Genomic DNA, 19,878 nt, shown 5'->3' on the forward strand with positions numbered 1-19,878 from the left:
GTGGATGTGCAATTACACTTCACATGGCAAAAGCAATGCCCACCCCACTATTTGAGAAGGACTAAAATAAGCACATAGGATGACAATTACACAGTAAAATTATAAATATTTACTCTGCAACTCAACAGTTTCTTCCTCGATTGAAAAAAGACAAAATGTTAGTGGTAAAGACACTAAGAGAGACAGAGGATTTTAGTAGTACTTTAAGTATGCACAAGAATTTTTTCCCATGACTTACTTCACATCTTTGATCCTAATCCTTGACGGAGAACATAATCCAATCCACCCGAAAAACTTGTGACTATGGTGCACTTTCAATGACTGCGAACATCACATAAAAAAAAAAAAAAAATTGTCAGAAAACATGTGAACCGTGACTGGTCGTTACCTGAGCAACTGTGATGTTATTTTCAGTTGACGGTTGCCCCCTGAGATTGATAAAAACACATTTTGTTGCATAATTCATAATCTATAAATGCAATATTAATTAGGCCACTAAATTTAAACCATAGAAACCGCATAGAACATTTTACTGTGAAAATAAAGGGTTGACTTCCGCTTTAAGAGATTCTGGAATGGATTAATGGCATTTCTATTCATTTCAATAGGGAAAGATGATTTAAAATATGAGTGTATTTATTTTTTGGGGAGGGGGGTTGACGCCAATCATGAGCAAAAGATCAAATTAACTTTAGTATTGAAATCCCCTTACTGGAAACAACATAGTAGCACCACCTGACAAAATTAAGTGCAAGAAATGAATAATTACTTTCCGACAATAGTTGCGTAATTGTTCATTTTTGAATGTTTCTAGTGCTGTAATTCTTAGCAATAACATAGCATTGGGTGTTAATATAAATTTCATTCGATAACGGACGTTTAATAAAATGCTATTTAATAGCATACTAGCTCCACGTACTGTAATGTAAAAATACAGTAATGACACCATCTAGCGGAAAATCTGGGGAATGGCTACCGCGTTGCATGACTTCCGTCACATTACGTCATCATGCAATCCAAAACTACTGTACTGTACTTTTTTTTTAACTTTTTTCATGACCGTGACACATCTTTATTCCATGCGCGTTAAACTAGTACTGGTTTACTTTTGTGACGTCCCACATTTATCATGCATCATAACTGCTGTATAAACGATATTAAATAAACGATTATATAAAAAAAAAAAAAACGTTAAGATGAAACCATTGAGTTTAGAATGGGAGGTACTGTACGGTAAACTGTGCTGCGTTTAAGAAGAGTAGGATATTATGCGAAACTGATAAAAGGGAGTTAAACTTTATCTTGTGTAAACATAACTTAAGATTACTGTAAAGAAATGATTTATGAATCAAAAGAGGAACCATGATTCATACTGGGTGGGGTATGATTGCGAAAAATCGTCATCCTTTGATATAGTTCGCAGTTGAGCTCGGAGCGTGGGCGGGGTAAACCCAGAGCCGGGAGATTTTTTTTTTCTTGCGTGGGCTTGAACGCATCCGGAGCTGGTTACTCTGGCCGGGGCCGTAAACATAAGCAACAAGTGAGTGAGGGCGGAACCGAGCTGGGTCGAAACACGCGCTTCACGAAAGCCACTCCCGGAGCCGCAAACGTCCTTTAAAATGCGTTTTCTTTTCCAAAGTAACGTGTGGCGTTGAAGCACCGTGACGTCGAGCCGAGTGACGGGATAAAGAACACGAAGAAGAAACCGAACCGGAGCAACTTCTGATGTAATTGAGCAACTTGCAGAACAAACCTAAGAAGAAGCAGCAACAGGTATTATGCCACATTTTACGCCCGTTGAAGCTCTATCCGTGCAATATACTGCTATAAATATTTTAATCGGAAAAGTCGTCATTTCTGGGTATCACTTCCTTCATTGCTAACTCTCGAATGTGATGTCACCGATCATGAGTTGGTCAGTGGACCACAACAATTAGGTCTCAACAACGGGCATGACGGAGAACCTCGTGAAGTCATTTGGGTCGACTTCTCAGATGTTTTCTAGCAAAATGAAATCATAGAATTTGAAACTAGATGCAGCGATTTCTGGAGAAACTGCGTGTGGATGCTGAAAGTTGAATGGAAAATTATGGAAGCATGTGGAAAGATGTGGATTGTTTTGGAATTGTTGAATATAACAGAATGACTGAATTGTGTCAAATGAGTTGAAACAATGAGTTATTATGTGGAGACGCATTGAATGATATGGAATTATGTTTTATTTCTGGTTTTAAAAATTTAGAGAAAGTAGTTGTGGGGATACCCTGAACACTTTATTGTTGGAATGGTTTAAATAAGTTCAAATGTATGGAAATTAAAGGGAAAAATACGAAATGAGATTAAGGTTAGTTTTTTTTTTTAATTTTGAAAAAAATGTAGGGATTGGTTAAAAAAAGTTTGAACCTCAAATAGTTGGCATCCGTTAAATAAGTAATTAAAGGGGAAAAAATAAAACCATTTTAATTTTTGGCTTGTACCTTGATAAGAGATTTTTTTTACTTGTTACTTCCTGCCTAGTAAAAATGGATCTGTGACATCTACAGCCGTCATTGGTAGTGAATGAGTTATTTTAAAATTCTGAAAGAAAGTTGAAGTAAACATGCTTTGAATCGGTGGGCAAGAAAATACAAAAAAAAAAAAAAAGAATAGCTAAATATGTAGAAATAAAGAAATATACAGTACCATTTTTTTTGGGGGGGGGGGGGGACTATACGGAGCTGTAGATTATAAGTCGCAATAACAAAAATTTAACAGAAAATGTATTTTTGTCACGTGTAGGCCGCAACAGACTTGAAGTCACTGGTTGTATAATCAGATAATTAAGAAGATAGATGATAAATGGTGGCTCAGTGAATAGCACATCCGCATCTCAGTTAAAGGGACCCGAGTTCAAATCCACCTGGCTCCGGCCTGTGTGTAGTTTGCGCGTTCTCCCCGAGCCCACGTGGCTTCTCTCGGGGCACTCCAAAAACCTGCATGGCACCAAATTGTCCTTCGTGTGATTGCGTGCTTAATACTTCGATAGGGTATTCTTTGTCTGCCTTTGTTTACATAGAAATTGCCCCCTGGTAGCTATAAAAAAAAAAAAAAAAAAAACACTGTAGATACACCGCAATGAACTGTAAGCCACAGGGTTCAAAGCATAAGAAAAAAGTAGCATCTTTTAGTCAACATTTAATAATCCTTGCCTATTGAAGTCACTTTTGGAGTGTGAAACTAAAGAAGTGAACTCCCAATAAAATAGAACCAAAATAAAGTAAAAGTACTTTTTCAAGATGGCCACATCATGGTGCTCATGACAGTGGCTTTTTTGTTTTTCTATAAAGCAGTAAAATAGCTAGCCCCCAATTTGGACCACGTTTGACTTTAGAGGCTCCATTTTTGCCACGAGTTGCACGAGGTTCTTGTTGGGAGACTTTAACAGGATCAAGTAAAAGTCATGTGGGCGGCGGCTGATTTAATAGAGGGAAAAATCCCTTGGCTGAGGAGAATTTCCTTACATGAGCAACTAAGTGGTTATGGTCAACCGACGGCCATTCGCATTCGGAGAAATCAACTCTTAAAATTTCCACCTTTTGGAGGTAATAGTCCACGCCCTCATTTTGTCGTCTTCAGCAGCTACGATGGCCTCGCTGGTGGACGGCGGAGGCGGCGAAGGGCTCCCCTCCTTCGGCTCGGAGCTGCCGGCCATGTTTGATGGCGTGAAAATGGCGGCGGTGGCCACCGTCCTCTACGTCATCGTCCGCTGCCTCAACCTCAAGAGTCCACCGTCGCCACCTGAGGTCAGCTACCAGGACACGCCGCTTACCCGCTACCTGCTCAAATGCTGCCCCCTGTTGACCAAAGAGTAAGTGGAGAACATTTTGGGATTGCGTCATTTGCAAATGACAAGGAAATAGTTTTCCTTTTGTCATTGTTGAAAAGCACCATAATACCTGCTGGTGCGTCAGAGCAATATTTATTCATAAACATGAAACAAGAAGTTGGAAGTTTCCATTGGAAAAAAAACATTAAAAATGTCAGATTTTATGTAATGTCTGAAAATATGCCTGTTAACTCATTCAATCCCAGGGATGGTTTTTTATTTTTTTTCCAGACAATAAATACCATATACTTAGGTATTAAACTGATACTTAAGTCCATAAAGGACAATTTCCAGATAGATATTTAAGTATTAAATCAATACTTAAGTATCTGGGGTTGAAAGTTTGGACCCTTAAAAAAACATGAAAATACTTCCCTGGCATTGAATGAGTTAAAAATGTATGAAAGTAAGTCTTATACTTAATTGTTAATCAAAAATGAATTCACTCGTAATTTGTAGACAAATGTAGTGTTGTGTCAGAGCATTAAAAATTTTGTTAACCTAGATTTTTAATTTGCATTGGGTTTGAAAAGAAAACTTTCCTGCTCCTGACAGGGAATTAAAACAAACAAAACAATAACACACTGAAAATAACAAGTGCACCCTGTGAAACTAAAGCTTTTCATTCGATATTTCATCATTTATTGTTCATATTTATATCTATATGTATGTATATATATATCTATATGTATGTGTGTGTATATATATATATATATATATATATATATATATATATATATATATATATATATATATATATATATATATATATAGACACACATTTTTTTACGTTTATAGCCGTCAATGGCACTGAATGAGTTAATTATAACAAATCAAAGCAGCGTTTCCAATTTTGTTGTATTACAGCCATATAAAGACAAGAAAAGCATTCTATTCTATTAAGCTATTAAGCTTTGTGAGGTATTTTGTCCAATCTATTATTTGGTATTTCACATCCAAGGGAAAGCATTGAAAGAAGAGACCCGGGAGCTGAAATTTCACCCAGATGGTGACAACATGCCAAATTGAAACATGGCACAACCACTTAGTTATCACCCTACCAGGGGTGTGCCATCCCTTGGCTAAAATGATTAAAAAAATGACCCAAAATGGTCCAAATACTGCACAGGGGTCATTTTTTGGGGGCGGCGGCATCTTCCGATTTGAAAGACTTGCCTCTAAGCCTCTAATCCCTCCCACAGCCCCCGCACAAAGTTTTGAGCAAACAAATGCTGCTAAACTGGATCCGAACCATTCTTTGGATCCCCACCAAAAATTCCAGAATCCACGTGACTCCCCTGCCGCAAAGGAGATCGCTTCTGTTAGTTTTACGTCATCCCGCTCAAACAAATCCGACGGCAAAGGTCACGATAAAGCAACATCTTGTTCTTGGGTCTCTTTCTATTTTTGTGGGCCACTCCCTAGAATGTGAGGGCCCAAAAGTGCCGAGTCAGCATGGCCGGCGTCAGACCTTTTCAGATGTGCGATGTAATCCGACGCCTCCGCAGATACATTCCGCCCATGCTGTGGGGGAAGAGCGGCCACATCCAGACGGCGCTCTACGGCAAGGTGGGCCGCGTGCGCACCCCGACGCCCCGCGGGGTCCGGAAGCTCCTCCCCATGCCCGACGGGGCCACCGCTAGCTTTGACCTCTTCGAGGCGCTGGTCAAACACTGCACAGGAGGTCAGATGGCAATTTTGTGATGCAATGACAACGTAAAAAAATAAAATAAAAAAATAAGTCAAAATAATCCCCAAAATATATTAATATATATAATTATATATAATCATTATTATTTTTTATAATTTTTATATAATTTTCACTCTGATGGATAATTTAGATTTTTTGCATTGTAATGAACAATCACAGAATCGATAAAAAAAAAATCATTCTTACATTTTATCTGAGGGAATAATAACCTATGAATGTGAAAAATAAGTTTTTACTATCATAATAAAGCAAAAAATATTGCAAACGCCCAGGAAAAATACTTTTTAGCAATTTAGTCCATTGTAGTTTTCTAAATATAATTACTAATTAATATTATTTTGGGGGGGAAAGTTAATGTATTAATCTTGAATAAATGCTTAGAATTTCTTGAAAAAAAAACACTATAAAACATAAGACCATGAAAATATTGTGTTACTTACAAAGAATAGACTGCAGAAATAATACCTGTGAATTTTTTGCCATCAAACTTCCTGAATTTGGTTTTAACACAATAATAGGAATATTTATTGAGGGAATTCTCATAATTTATTAACTAATTTTGCATAAAGTATTAGAGCTTGCTAAAGGAATAATTTATATTACCAAATATTTTAAATAATTGCTTGAAACAGTAAACTGTTGTGTAAAAAAAGTTTGAAAAAAGTTAAACACTTTAATAAAGGATAAACAATGATTTACACCATAATAAAATGTTAAGCGTCACCAATTTGAGTTATTTTATCTATAATAAATTTCATGACATAATAATAATTTCAATATAAATGGATGTCTTTGAAAACATTTTTCCACTTGCTGTCAAATTAAAAGGACAATCTGTCAAGACTCAGGTAACGACCAATCACAACTTGGCTTGCAAACATCACATGACCAATAGGTGAACCGTGATTGGTCTTTAGCCAAGCCTTCATCAGGTGATGTCCTTTTCAGCCAACAAAATGTGTTTTTAAATACATTAAAATAACGTTATAAACGTTATATATACCTCTGCCTTCAAGCTTCCTGTTTTTTTTTGTTGTTGTTGTCATCAGATGACATCACCATGGTCATCTGCCCTGGCATCGCTAACCACAGCGAGCAGAATTACATTCGCACCTTCGTGGATCACGCCCAGCGCCAAGGTTACCGCTGCGCCGTCCTCAACCACCTGGGCGCCTTGCCCGACGTGGAGCTGACGTCACCGCGGATGTTCACCTACGGTAAGCGGGAAAGCAAAATGGCCGCCGTCACCACTTGCCTTTCGTTCATGAGCGCTTCGGTCACCTGCGCAGGTTGCACGTGGGAATTTGCGGCCATGGTGAGCTATGTGAAGCAGGCGCACCCCGGCACGCTGCTGGTGGTGGTGGGCTTCAGTCTGGGGGGCAATATCGTATGCAAATTCCTGGGAGAGAACCCGGCCAATCAGGAGCGAGTGCTGTGCTGCGTCAGCGTCTGTCAGGGTTACAGCGCCCTCAGGTTGGTACCAACAGGCGTCATGTACTGGGTGGAGACAAATATTCACGTGAGTTATATTCTAATACCAAAGGAAGACATTACAGTATTCCCTCGCGATAACGCTATTCAATTTTTGCTGCCTCGTTTTATGCGGATTGTTTTTTTTCTTTTTTCAAAAGAAAGTGGATGAACAAAAGTTTAATTTTATTTCTCAAATGGTTTGGCCTTTTGGTTAGTTCTATAATCATGTTCCTATTCCTTTTGAATATATGGTTTGAATTTTGGGAGCGTATTTTAAGGAAAACCTGAGAAAATGGGCGGGCTTATACTGATTTAGAATCTATCTAATCTGCAAAAAATATATAATGAATGAAAAAAAAGATTTGTCGATAGAAAAACATACAATATGATTGAAAATCAATAAAAATCAGAAAACTAAGCATTTATAAGTATAAAATAACATTAATAAAACAAAAAAACATTTGTTTAAAAAAAAAAGAGAAAATACTGTGAATGGAAAAAGACCTGCAGAGTAACAATGAAAATAAACAAAGAAAAATACATTTATGAGAAACAATAAGCATTTTTAGTAAACAAAAGTATACCGTTGACGAAAAACAACACTCTTAAAAAGAGAATAACACTGTACTCTAAATTAAAAGACATGTATTATAACAATGAAAAAAACACAAGAAAAATGTTAAGTAAAATTTAAAAACAAGCCATATATATAATAAATGAAAAACGACTTTACTGTAAATGCAACAACAAGCAGTTTACTAAAATAATTTTTTTTTTATGATAAACAAGAATGCATTCATAATAAACAGCAAAACATGGTAAACAGAAAAAAAATATATAATGAAAAGGAAAAACGTACCCTCTTCTGTGGGGATTTTTTTTTTTTTGGGAGGGGGGGCATAAATTCCTTGATAAACAAGGTAACATATTTAATGTATTATTATTTAAAGTACATGCACGTGCGTGTTTTTAGAGCCCAGGAAACTTTCCTTCAGTGGGACCAGTGTCGACGGCTGTACAACTTTGTCCTGGCCGAAAAGTTGAAGAAGCTCATCTTGTCGCACAGGTGGGATCGTAAATTACGTCACGTTCCGTTTGGAGCCTCAATTGCGTTACGGCGTTGTCGCGCAGGGACAGCTTCCTGGGCGTGACCTCCAGCAACATCAGCGACGCCGACCTGAGCCGACTGTGCGCCGCCACGTCTCTCATGCAGATTGACGACAGCATCATGAGGTATCGTTTCTATTCTCCATCTTGTGTAGACCTTTATTTTTTCGGTCTGTTAAAAGAATAACCGTAAATTATGGACTGTAAAAAGTGATACTTTTTCCTCACGATACACGCGACTTTTTCTCCGGCGCGGCTTAGCTGCAGGGTTTTTTATTTAACTGGCCACCAGAGGGCACTCTCCCTTTAAACAAAGTGAGACCGAAGAACATACTATCGTAGATTTGATTTTGCGTTTGAAATGCTATTTTATTAGCCACCAGGGGGCACTCTCCACTAGTAGACACAATTGTGTGTTAAGAGTTATGTTGATGCAAAAAAATTAATACGATAAGATGCTACTTTTTTCTCATGCTTTGAACCCTAAGGCTTATAGTCCAGTGCAGTTTATACAAAATCCCGGAAAACAAGGGAGACCAAAGAATACGCTTTTGAAGTATTGATTTTGAGTTTGAACTGCTATTTTACTGCCACCATGGGGCACTTTCCATTGGTAAACACAATCAGGTGTGTTAAAGTTGTTGATTCAATAAAATTCAGATGATAAAGTGCAATTTTTTTCTCATGCTTTGAACCCTGCAGTTTATTGGCCAGTGCGGTTCATCTGCATTTTTTTTTTACTGCCCACTAGAGGGCAATCTCTCAGTAAACAAATGAATACAAGAAGACACTTTGATCTGCAATTTTATTTGCCACTAAGTAGCACTCTCCACTAGTAAAGGCTAAAGTTTAGGTTACTGTTGTGTTGGTGCTGTATTTTAACAATCCAAGTGCATCAGTGATGTGTTGACTTGTTCCTAAACGTACAGGCATGTTCAGTTCATGTTGAAGGCATTATGTTGCTGTAACCAGGCACTTTGAAAAGAAAGTAAAAAAATAATAAATTTTGTGTCCTGAGTCTTATAGTCCAGGGCTGCTTATACATGACAAAAAATGATTTTCTGTTACATTTTTGTTTATGCGGCTTATACGCAAAAAATACTGTAGTTACGACGAAACGAAGTGAAACTGAATTCAATTTTGCTGTGTGTAAAAGCTCGCATGTGTATTTCCGCTTTGATTTGCTATTCTGACGTTTTTTAGTTGGTATTTGGTAAACAAAAAGGATTCTTCTTTACTGTTCTGATTTTGTGCAGGAAGTTTCACGGCTACAGCACACTGGATGAGTACTACAAGCAGGAGAGCTGTGTGCGCTACATGCACAAGGTGAAACGCGGACAGCCATTTTTATTTATTTTTTTTATACCCACGAGATCTTTCGCTAACGTCGGCAAAACCTCATCTAGGTCACCGTGCCGCTTCTCCTGATGAACTCGTCGGACGACCCGCTGGTGCATCGCTCCCTGCTCGCTATCCCGCGCACACTCTCAGGTTTGTGTTGAATTTCGGATACAGCTACAAGTCATGTGATCAACCATTTGGTTGAGAAGAATGACTGTCGTTTTTAATTTTATGTCGAGACCATGTAATGTCCCTAAAGTATCGGAGATGATCAGAAAGTAGCAACAATATGCAAATCACATGTACATGATCATAAACCCAAATAGTGCATAGGAAGTATAGCAAGTTAGCTATGGAAAGGTGTCCTAATTGTTGCCATTGCTAGTCTTTTCTTCTGTTCATTTAATTAGTCAGCACTGTCTGTGAATGGCAGTTTTTTTTTTTCCTGATGAGGAAGCGGGAGACGTTTTCATTAAAGATGAAGCCTGAAGATCAGCTTCCAAAACAAAACTGGGTCTACACACTTTGAGTGCCCTAGGGCGTGCTGAAATAAACACCGGGAGCTCGCAATCGGGATCAGTTTGTCCGGGGGGGCGATTATACATACGCGAATGCTAATTGTTTGCTGGAAACTGGCCTCAAGCGGTTTTGTCATTCGGAGGAAGTCAGTATTTGTCTTCTCGTGTGTCACGAAACCTAAAACCGAGTGTGTGCTGGTTTGCGATTTCCATGCTACTGACCCAATTGCATAAACAGTGGACTGTTTTATTAATTTATTAACCATCTGTTTAAAAAAAAAAAGCACACACACACATATATATATATATATATATATATATATATATATATATATATATATATATATATATATATATGTGTATATGTGTATGTATATATATATATATATATATATATATATATGTGTATATGTGTATGTATATATATATATATATATATATGTGTGTATATGTGTATGTATATATATATATATATATATATATATATATATATATATATATATGTGTGTGTATATGTGTATGTATATATATATATATAATATATATATATATATATATATATATATATATATAGAAACCACTGATCATTATTAAAAACTGTATAAACTTCAAAATAGGATGAAAAATACAATTAAAGCCCCAAAATATGTATCCTATTTAAAAAAAAATAAATAATAATAATTCACTGACAACCCAGCAAAAAGAGAATTAAGTACTAAAATAATTGATTATGTACAAAAGTGATCGATTATCTTAGGCACTAAAGTAATCGATTACTTTATTTCTTAATTCATTTAGTGCCAGCAATTTTCAGGCCTTTCTAAGGTTCAACACTTGAAAAATATTGAAATAATAAAAATAATATTAAAATAATAGTAATAATATTATTGATATAAATACCTGAGTGCATGTCTGGACTAATAATAACATGAAAAAAAAAACACATTAATTATTTATTAAAAAATAGGTACTTGGGATTTCAGGTCTGGACTAAAAAAAAAAAGGATAAATGAGTTGTAAAGATATTTTTTTATTTATTTTTTGTGCGGACAGAGAAAATGCCCAACGTGATCTTCGCCCTCACTCAACACGGCGGCCACCTGGGCTTCTTCGAGGGGGCCGTGTTGTTCCCTCAGCCCCTCACGTGGATGGACAAGGTCATCGTGGAGTTCGCCGACGCCATCTGCTACTGGAAAAGCGGCCGCCCGCCCCACCGCGACCAAAGCCCGCCCGACACGAACAGGGGGTCCGAAGCGCCCGCCGCTTGGCCCTCGCTACCGCCATTATTTCACGATCAATGATCATCATCGGACTGAAGTCGAACATTTTGTTTGCCTTTTTCCGAATCGTAAGACCTCAGGTGGTTCCGTTGTACGGTTTCTATTGTATAGGAGCACGTGAGTGTTTTTATTATTGCTGCAATTTCCTCAAGTTGAAGCGTGTGACTATGACAAAGTTTACAGAGGAAACTTAACGGCGTTTTCACGAAATGAATTCGATCCTGTCAGGTGTCCTTGCGTTACTTTTGAAAACTCCCGATCGGATTGGGGAATCACGGTAATTTATTGCTGGAGAACTTTCTGACGATGCACTTTACTCACTTGGCGCGACTGTTTTGAATTTTTCAATTGTTTATGAGCTTAATAAAGGAATGACTTCATCTAATGGGGGTTTGTTCTTCTTTTTCAATGATGGAGGTAAGTAAGGATAGACTGATTGGTGCTGAAATTTGAAAACTTGATCATCTTTATGCATCTTTAAAAGAATTACATTCACAAATGAACTGCAGGGAACTATTTTTCAGCGCCAACATTTCTAAATAACTAATGTTAAATTTCACAATTTATAGAGAGCTATTTACTTGTTTATAGTTTTCATTTTACAATACTGATGGCCCTGAGTGCTCCCTGAACGTATTTGTCAGAAGTTTACAACAAAGCTGTTTGCTGTCTAAAGTGGATTGAATAATAAATCAATATTATGTAAATCTGAAAAGTTGTGCTTAGACATTTCAACAGTAAATAGTTGGGGGTTTTTTTTTGCCCTTTTACTGAAAATATCAGCCCTTTTTACTAGTAATTAATGCCGACCTAAAACCCGAAGCTTACAATTAAAAAAAAGAACTTAAAAAATGTTAATTCACTGCTGTTCCTCAAAAAGTTTCAATTTTTTGTCTACTCCATACAACTGATGTATAAAACAAGAAAATGTATGGCAATTCTAAGTATCACATATGAAACAGTACATTGCCATTTATGTATACATTGCCAATAATTTTGTCACTTTCCTTCCATCCTAAAAAGTTATTTTTACTCATAAACAAAGTAATGACCGTCCCTTTCTTTAAAATAAATAAATAAATGTCACCCATATCGAAGATAATAAACGTACCTCATTCCGCTTTAGTTGAAGCAACAGGCTTGATTGCGCTTGATTGGCGGTCCTGCGCGCATTCTGATGACGTAAATGCACAGCGACTCTAAATGAACAAACTACTCAATTAAAATGTGTTTTGGTTTGTAGTTTTTTTTTCGTTATCGCGATCATTGTCTCCATATAAAGTAAAGAGAAATACAGTGATATATTTTTTTGATATAATTTTTAAATTAGCCTGTGACAGACAGGCTAGTTAATATGAGTGGCTAAGTGTATAAAAGCTATCATCTTAGTTGATTTTTCTCGTAATAATCTTTTTTCATTTTAGGTGTTAATACGTAATCTAATATTGACTGTTGTTTTTAGAGGACAGTACAGGGTTTCCTGTTTATCACAGGGGATACATTCCAAATAATAAGTGAATCCAAATTTTCATTTACAGTAGTTTTTATATTTTAATTATACATGGTGTTGTTTACTCTATATTTTGTCAATTGCAGTATATTTTGTATAAGTGTGTTTTATTTTATAATTGTTTTTTACATTTGTGTTTTTTTCATCATACTGTTCCCCCTTCCCTTATTTTTTCAAATATTTTACGTTTCAAAGCAGTAAAATGCCTCGTCAGTTTTTCTCGGATTTCTTTCATTTAATTCTTCAAAATCAAACCTCGATGAAGAAAAAATACATCTGAGGAACACCAAGTCCGTGAACCACGTTGTAGCGAGGCAACACTGTAAATGCCTTAGCATTGTCCACTGTTTTTAATCCAAAGAAAAACATTTGAAAAGACATGGTCACTTTTATATACACTTTACTGTACAATCAATTGACAGTGTTGGTACAACAAGTCTCACAATAGGTAACGCTTCATCATGGTAAACAGTGGAGAGGAGCAGGCAATAAGAGACAAATAATGGAAACTACTCTAAAATAAACTGATTGTAGGCTCATCAGGAGGTCCCAATAAAGCCCAAGAACAAATTTCAAGAAGATAGGACAACAAAGAGGCCTTACCCATTTCCAGTGGAGCAGTTAAAGACCAACTTCCAACAAATGAATCACCTTTATTATTTTTTTTGGACCATCCACTTTAAATGACTCCGTAGCGCCCACTGCAATGTTTGGAAAAACCACAAAAAAAAAAGACCCCAGTTTGTCCAATGGACACAACATTTGGTGGACATCGCGATCATGGCTATGACAACTCTGGCTTTTAGTCGAACAACTTGGCCGCTGTGGCTTTGCCGTCGTATTTGGCCGCTTTGCCGTCAAACTCCGCCGGGAGGATGTCGGCGTCAAACTCCTTGTAGTAGTTCTCCAGCTCGTCTCCGTGCACAAACACCTGCGAGAGGAGACAACGAGTGGACAATTGGCGACGGCGGCTGGGAAAGACTTTTAGAAGCTTACCCTCTCCAAAAGTTTGCTCTTCATGAGGGGCTTGACCACGTTGTAGGTGGTGGTGAAGTACCACGGCTGGTGGATGAAGTGCACGGCCTTGAAACGAGCTGGGAACGAGTCCTGGACGGACAAACGGCATATTCTTTCATTTCGTTACATTTTGATAGATTTCTTGCAATCTTAACATTCCTGTTATGCTGTGGGTCAAACTGACCCTTTGAAAGTCAACGTTTAGTGTAGTTTTTCAGTACCTCTGCTTGGCTTTACCATAATCAACATACCCATTAAGAAAGTATGCATTTTTGTTACAACCACTTATGTAGTATTTTGACCATTTTTGGATCATTTTCTTCCACATAATTTTTGCAATATTTCAGCCAAGGGATGGCACAATTTTGGTAGTGTGATAACTATGTGGTGGCGCCATGTTGAACTTTGACATGTTGTCACCATCTGGGTGAAATCTCAGCTCCCTAGTGTCTTCTCTAAAGGCTTTCTCTTGGATGTAAAATACCTTTGACGTAATGATCAAGGATTGGATAAAAACCTTTGCCACTTTTTGAATAAATAAACAAATCCTTGGTCACAAAGACTGAAAAATAATATTGCTATTTCTGGGGAGGAGGGCGGGGATTACACACAAAAGATTTCTGAAGTTTTTGGATAATTATGCCTGACCCTGGGTCAAATTGATGTCATTACTATTCGAGAGGGTATTAATTCAAGTATTTTTACTTTTTGAGTGGGTCTCCGATCAAAAACAGATTTTTTTAAACTTTTATATAAGTCCTCAGACCTCCGGGTCATTTTGACCCGGAGACATTATTGCTGCTCTTGAGGAATGAACATAAATCAGTGGTTAAGACAAAACATTTGATTAGTATTATACACATTTCAGACAGGTTCGTGTGACTAAACACGCCCCGGGTCAAAATGACCCAGGGACATTGTTGCTGTCCCTTACAATCAAACACAACAGTCCTTTTTATTACATTTACTTTGAGTTGAAAACAAGATCTTTTAAAACTATCTGTAACAACACTTTAGTGAAAGTTTTTCACCTGCAACATGTCCACCATCTTCTTGAGCTCAGTGGGTTTGATGCCCGACGCCTGCTGCATGGTGAACCCTTTAAAGTTCTCGATGATGCAGAAGCCGTTGATCTGAGTCTCTTCGTTCTCCAGAAGCTTCTCCAGGATCACACAATAGGCCCTAAGGATCTGCAAAAACAGAGTCGCCCCCGGTCAGAGGATGGCTCGGCACGGATCGAGGTCCTATCGCACTTCGTGAAAGGTGATCGCACCTCGTCGAAGGTGATCTCCTCGTAGTCCCAGTTCTCGATGTTGAAGAGCAGAACCACGCGACCGTACTTGTCTCGGCTCTGGAGGATGCCCGGGTAGCCCGCCTCGATGGTGCTGCGGACCGCCTCGGGTGTCAGGTTCTCGAAAAGTTCAGGGTACTCTTTCCTGAAGCGAACGTAACCTTGGAAAGGATGTCTCGGTCAATGTGAAGACCATGTGTAAAAACACGTACATTAGCTTCTCTAAAGATCCCAAATTGTTTTTTTTTCCCCTTACTTTAATTGAAGACGTTAAATGGATGTGTGGAGCCACGCGTACGTACCCTTCATGAGTTCGAAGGATCTCGGAACGTCGTACTTCCTGGCCCGGATGAAGCGGACCAACAGGCTATCCGGCTTCTCTCCGAAAGTGTCCTGCACACCTTTGGCCAAGTCATCTCCCCCGTCCGCCTTCTCCTTGATCATCGCACGCAGTTCCTTGACGGCAGACACGCGCTTCTCGTCCGTCTCGTTCAGCTCATCCTTAGCCTGTTGTTTGTTAAAACGTGGGGTTGTTTTTGGTCTAAATTTGAAATAGGCCTCCGGGAGATACCTTCTGCCGGGTGTGGTCCGGCAGGCTCGGGCAAGGTCCGAACACGGATCCGTGGTCCTTGACGGTGAGGCGTTCCAGCTTGGCCCGGAGAGCCTGCTCCTCCTCGGATACCATCCGATAAGTTCCACTCTGAGGATGGTAAGCTTGATTGAGACTCAATTTTTTCTAACTTCATAAACTGTAAAACATACTGTCGATAAAAAAAGGCTTGTTTGAGAAAGCCTGTACAGTCAGATCTAGAAATATCTGGAGATGGATATCATTTTCCTCTTTTGAGCTCTGAAGACCACCAGAATGGATTTGATATGAAATGAATAAAATGTGCTTTATATGCATATTCCCTGGTATTTATCGATGACTGCTGACAAAAGCAGCAGGGTGAATTTTGTAATGTTTCAGACAAATTTATTGATCTGCAAGCCAATTATGGCCATTAAAACATCAACCAAATATACCCTTAAATACTCTAACCATACACATCAGTTTTATATAAGTAACACTGGTATTATCATTTACTACACATGAATCCATACCATAACCTTTGTGCAGCATTTTGTCCAATTTTTTTGCTCTTTACATCAAAGGTATTTCCCATCAAAGGTAAAGCAATGAAAGTGGCCCCAGGGAGCTGAAATTTCACCCAGTTGGTGACAAAACATCGAGGTTCAACATGCAAAGACCACTTGGTTATCACACTACCGAGGGAGCGCCATCACTTAGCTAAAATACTGCAAGAAATGATGTGTCATTAAAATAAAATCTCATTTTTTTAATATCAATGATTAGGCGAGCAATGCAAGGAAGTTGTGCAAAGAACGGATCTGGATGTCAGCACTTTATCTCAAGTCATTGTTAAAAAAAAAAAAAAAATCATGACATGCATCACGCGGCCTGAATTAAGCATCGATGTCTTAAATATGACACCCATTCAACTAGTACCTACACAAACACTTATGAGAAGAATTAATGCTCTTATAACTTCATGTATGGATTGCGCAATGTTTCTCAACTATATTTTTCCAGGCCCCCCCTAGAAAAGACAAAACTTTTCGCGCCCCCCCCAGTCGATGCACTGAATATAAATAAGATTATTATTGATGAAAATTGTTTAAGTATACCCACAAATGTATCCTTAACAACAGAAAAATGCAACATAAATCAACTTTCAACAACTGTTAATTATTTTTATCGCGTTTATACGGGTAATAGCTTAGTCTAAAACGGAAAAAAAAAGGCAAGTGCACCAAAGTGCCTGAAACTAAAAGAAAATGATGAAAATTGTTACTTTATTGCAATTACATTCCACGTGACAAAAACAAAGCCTTTTTCCTGGGATCTTCCACCCCACTATTTGAGAAGCATTGCCATAGCGCCACACAAAAAGTAAATATTAATGGTATGATTGCACATATTAAAAAAAAAGTATAAGGTTATGATTAATGCCGCGCGACAGTTCTTACTATTCTATAGAAACAAACATAAACCAGGTATAAATTGAGCGTTGTTTTTGTTACTTTGGTTAAAAACAAAACATCATACACACTCTGGACATTATTGCTGTTGTTTACAAACAAACAGAAGTGTTTTAGAATATAAACTAGTGGATTAGGCTCAATAGAGACTTTTAATTTCGGATCTTCCCTCTTAAAACGTTTGAGACGTATTTTCCAGAAACAAAAGCCCTTGCGCGTCATCTAAGTCTCTCACTATGCTTGGGTCTGTTTTTTTTTTTAAAGAGACCTAATCCGCATGAAAGCAAGCGTTAATCAACATGGCCTGTGTTGCCGTAATCTGCCTCACATGAGGGCCGTAAAACCCACAAATGCAGCGTGATGCCGATTAATCGCTGCATCCTAACAATGGGCTTTGTTGATTTTTTTTTTTTTTTTTCAAAAAGTTGCCATTTTGTTGCCAGGTTAGTGCTTGCTCATACTCACAACAACAGCCATGTCCGCTGATAGTCACACTCGGGTTCAATCTGAAAGGCAAAAATAAGCAAATCAATCAATAAATCAATCATGTGGTGTTTAAAGTAGCAAGCAGTCAGCAGGAATAGAAGTATTGCTCAATGATGGGAACATGAAGCTTCATGAAGCACCTGCTATATTTTTGTACTCCTCTAAAGGATGCGCTTGTTTTAAAGATGAATTCTAGTGCTAAAAAAAGGTTAAATTCTCCAGTGCAGCTTTAAAAAAAGAATGTCAAAAATACCACAAGTGTTTCATGAGGCTTCATTTGTACATCTGCCATAAATTCTTTGTTACTGTAATTTTCTCCACGCAAATAATTTACATTTGTGCCATTTATGAAGACATATTGCACACTGTGTAGCTTGACCTATCGACTTACTTTTGACTTTACATCTTTTTTTTAACCTTGATTTCAAAACAAACAATTGAATTGGACGAATCCAGCCTCATCCTGCTGGCCTGATGGATGATTTTGATGGATGATGCCAAATTTAGCTCTTGCATGATTTATCTGGCAGATTTAAGCTCAACTCTTACATAAGCAGCATGCTTTGGAATTGCGCCATCGGGCTGGAGAACTGTCATAGAATACATACATAGTTTATAAATTAAATGAAAATATTTAACTCATTTGTTAAGTATTTTTAGCTTCCATTTATTGTACTGAATGCTGCATTACAGTTAAGGAATGACATCACGGATGATTTAAAACAATACCACAATGAAATGAATCAAAAGGATCTTTATGCTATTTTTTTTTACATTAAATGTCTTTTTTTTAATATCAATTAAGATATTCTTCACTGAAAAACCCAGATGCACATTTTTCTCTGCCCCTCACATTGTGTGAGTTTACCGTGGTCTTACATCAGGAAAATAACCTTCAAAAGCATGATTCAAATCGCTCAATTCAATTTTAGAATCATTGTAACAAAAATCAAGTGATTACAAGGAAGGAAGAACATTTACTTGTTCTGCCTGCCACTATATGTTGCTAGCAGGGGCGGAGCTACACGCTGGCCAGGGGTGGCCAAGCTACCCTGGTCACTGGCCACCTCACACAGTTTCTGCCATTTTTACATGTACGCAATATTTTTAAAACCCTTGATTCCTGTCGGTTATGTATACTAACTGCATATTTACATTTAAATGAACATAACAAAATTATTTTATTCCATGAACCGTGCACGCCACCCTGGCCACCCCATGGAAATATTTCAGGCTGCATCCCCTGGCATTAAGCGTGACATGATTTTTTTTTTTAAATATGCAACAACTAAATGAATATAAACCAAAGCCTACCTGTTTGCGATGAATGACAGGCGTCAGGCGTCCGTGTGCAGGACGGGGGCGGCGAGCCGGGACTTTTGTAGCATGGGGATTAGTGGCGTCACCACAGATTACAGCCCAACACGTTTTTTTTTTCCTTTTTTTTGAGGGGGGGGTTGTTGTTTTTTTTTTTCCCTCAGTCGACATTGTGGTAGTGTGATGTAATGTACAGCCTTGGAGTGGGGGGGGGGGGTTACAGGATTGGATTGCATTCTTCCAAGATTTGTGAAAAGTGACCATTGTGACTGTGAGCTTCTGCAACGTGTTGGGGGCTGGTCAACATTTCATAAGGAAAGCGTGTTTGATTCACTGCGGTTTGAAAATGTCGCTAAATAATTTGTGTTTTCGTGATGTTGGTAAAACAAACAGATTCTAGGGTACTTAGGTGAAAGTGACGAAAATGATGTGGAATGTACGATGGTATTTTAAAAAAATCACTTTTCCATTTCCATCCATTTCCTTAGGCGCTTATCAAGTTTATATTTTAATATTTGCAAGATGATTCAACCAAATTCTCAGATATAATTGAATGTATTTGCACGCTAAATCAGAAAAAAAAGCCAAGCATTTTTTCCTAAAATCCAGGAAGGGGTTATTAACTTAAGGTAGACTAAATGCTTGGGAAAAAAAAATAAAAAAGAGAAAAAAGGTGAAAAAAAAAAGGAAAAAATTCTGTTTTTAACATTTACACTACAAGTATGTTCAAATTAAAGTACTAGAAGTGATGAGGAAATGAAGCTTCATGAATTACTTGTGATAATTTTTGACTCCTCTAGATGGTGTTGTTGGTTTCAAATATAAACGCTAATGCTAAGGAAATGTGTTAAATTTTCACGGCATGTCTGAACAAAGACTGCCATCAGGAGGAGAAAAAAAATAGTACAAGTACTTCTTG

At 37.7% G+C, this 19,878-nt stretch overlaps 2 protein-coding genes and 1 long non-coding RNA gene across 4 annotated transcripts; 1 reads left to right on the plus strand and 2 right to left on the minus strand.

Moving 5' to 3' along the window:
- The first annotated feature begins 1,428 nt into the window (after positions 1 to 1,428).
- Positions 1,429 to 11,675, plus strand: abhd2b (abhydrolase domain containing 2, acylglycerol lipase b). 2 transcript variants are annotated; one of them, XM_088417040.1, is made up of 11 exons: positions 1,429 to 1,540; positions 1,640 to 1,773; positions 3,616 to 3,847; positions 5,374 to 5,549; positions 6,626 to 6,793; positions 6,866 to 7,049; positions 8,023 to 8,115; positions 8,181 to 8,282; positions 9,413 to 9,482; positions 9,563 to 9,647; positions 11,069 to 11,675. In XM_088417040.1, exons 3-11 carry the CDS (start codon positions 3,624 to 3,626, stop codon positions 11,314 to 11,316), a joined length of 1,350 nt encoding a protein of 449 aa, XP_088273166.1. In that variant the 5' UTR covers positions 1,429 to 1,540; positions 1,640 to 1,773; positions 3,616 to 3,623; the 3' UTR covers positions 11,317 to 11,675. The 2 variants fall into 2 exon arrangements, with proteins under 2 accessions (XP_088273166.1, XP_088273168.1); XM_088417042.1 differs by having other exon boundaries at positions 1,484 to 1,773; positions 3,619 to 3,847.
- Positions 3,438 to 5,534, minus strand: LOC148422740 (uncharacterized). The gene is made up of 2 exons (XR_015865895.1): positions 5,337 to 5,534; positions 3,438 to 3,833 (listed from the first exon to the last, which is right to left on the minus strand). It is a non-coding gene; the product is annotated as an uncharacterized LOC148422740 (long non-coding RNA).
- A 1,513-nt stretch (positions 11,676 to 13,188) lies between the features above and the next one.
- rlbp1b (retinaldehyde binding protein 1b) lies at positions 13,189 to 19,068 on the minus strand. Its single transcript, XM_088417043.1, has 8 exons — positions 18,957 to 19,068; positions 17,622 to 17,662; positions 15,685 to 15,813; positions 15,416 to 15,620; positions 15,096 to 15,274; positions 14,854 to 15,012; positions 13,802 to 13,912; positions 13,189 to 13,736 (listed from the first exon to the last, which is right to left on the minus strand). Exons 2-8 carry the CDS (start codon positions 17,631 to 17,633, stop codon positions 13,608 to 13,610), a joined length of 924 nt encoding a protein of 307 aa, XP_088273169.1. The 5' UTR covers positions 17,634 to 17,662; positions 18,957 to 19,068; the 3' UTR covers positions 13,189 to 13,607.
- Between the last annotated feature and the right edge of the window lie 810 nt (positions 19,069 to 19,878).

The sequence above is a fragment of the Hippichthys cyanospilos genome, chromosome 6 (genome assembly GCF_059441005.1).
Source record: "Hippichthys cyanospilos isolate Australia breed blue-spotted pipefish chromosome 6, RoL_Hcya_1.0, whole genome shotgun sequence".
Taxonomy (NCBI): domain Eukaryota; kingdom Metazoa; phylum Chordata; class Actinopteri; order Syngnathiformes; family Syngnathidae; genus Hippichthys; species Hippichthys cyanospilos.

Excerpts from the sequence above, each read along its gene's own strand:
- abhd2b (XM_088417040.1), top strand. The coding sequence starts at position 3,624 with ATGGCCTCGCTGGTGGACGGCGGAGGCGGCGAAGGGCTCCCCTCCTTC. Across the intron at positions 7,050-8,022 it reads CAGGGTTACAGCGCCCTCAG|AGCCCAGGAAACTTTCCTTC; the intron begins GTTGGTACCAAC and ends GCGTGTTTTTAG. Across the intron at positions 9,648-11,068 it reads TATCCCGCGCACACTCTCAG|AGAAAATGCCCAACGTGATC; the intron begins GTTTGTGTTGAA and ends TTGTGCGGACAG.
- rlbp1b (XM_088417043.1), bottom strand. Across the intron at positions 15,621-15,684 it reads CGGACCACACCCGGCAGAAG|GCTAAGGATGAGCTGAACGA; the intron begins GTATCTCCCGGA and ends AACAAACAACAG. Across the intron at positions 13,737-13,801 it reads AGAGCAAACTTTTGGAGAGG|GTGTTTGTGCACGGAGACGA; the intron begins GTAAGCTTCTAA and ends CTCCTCTCGCAG.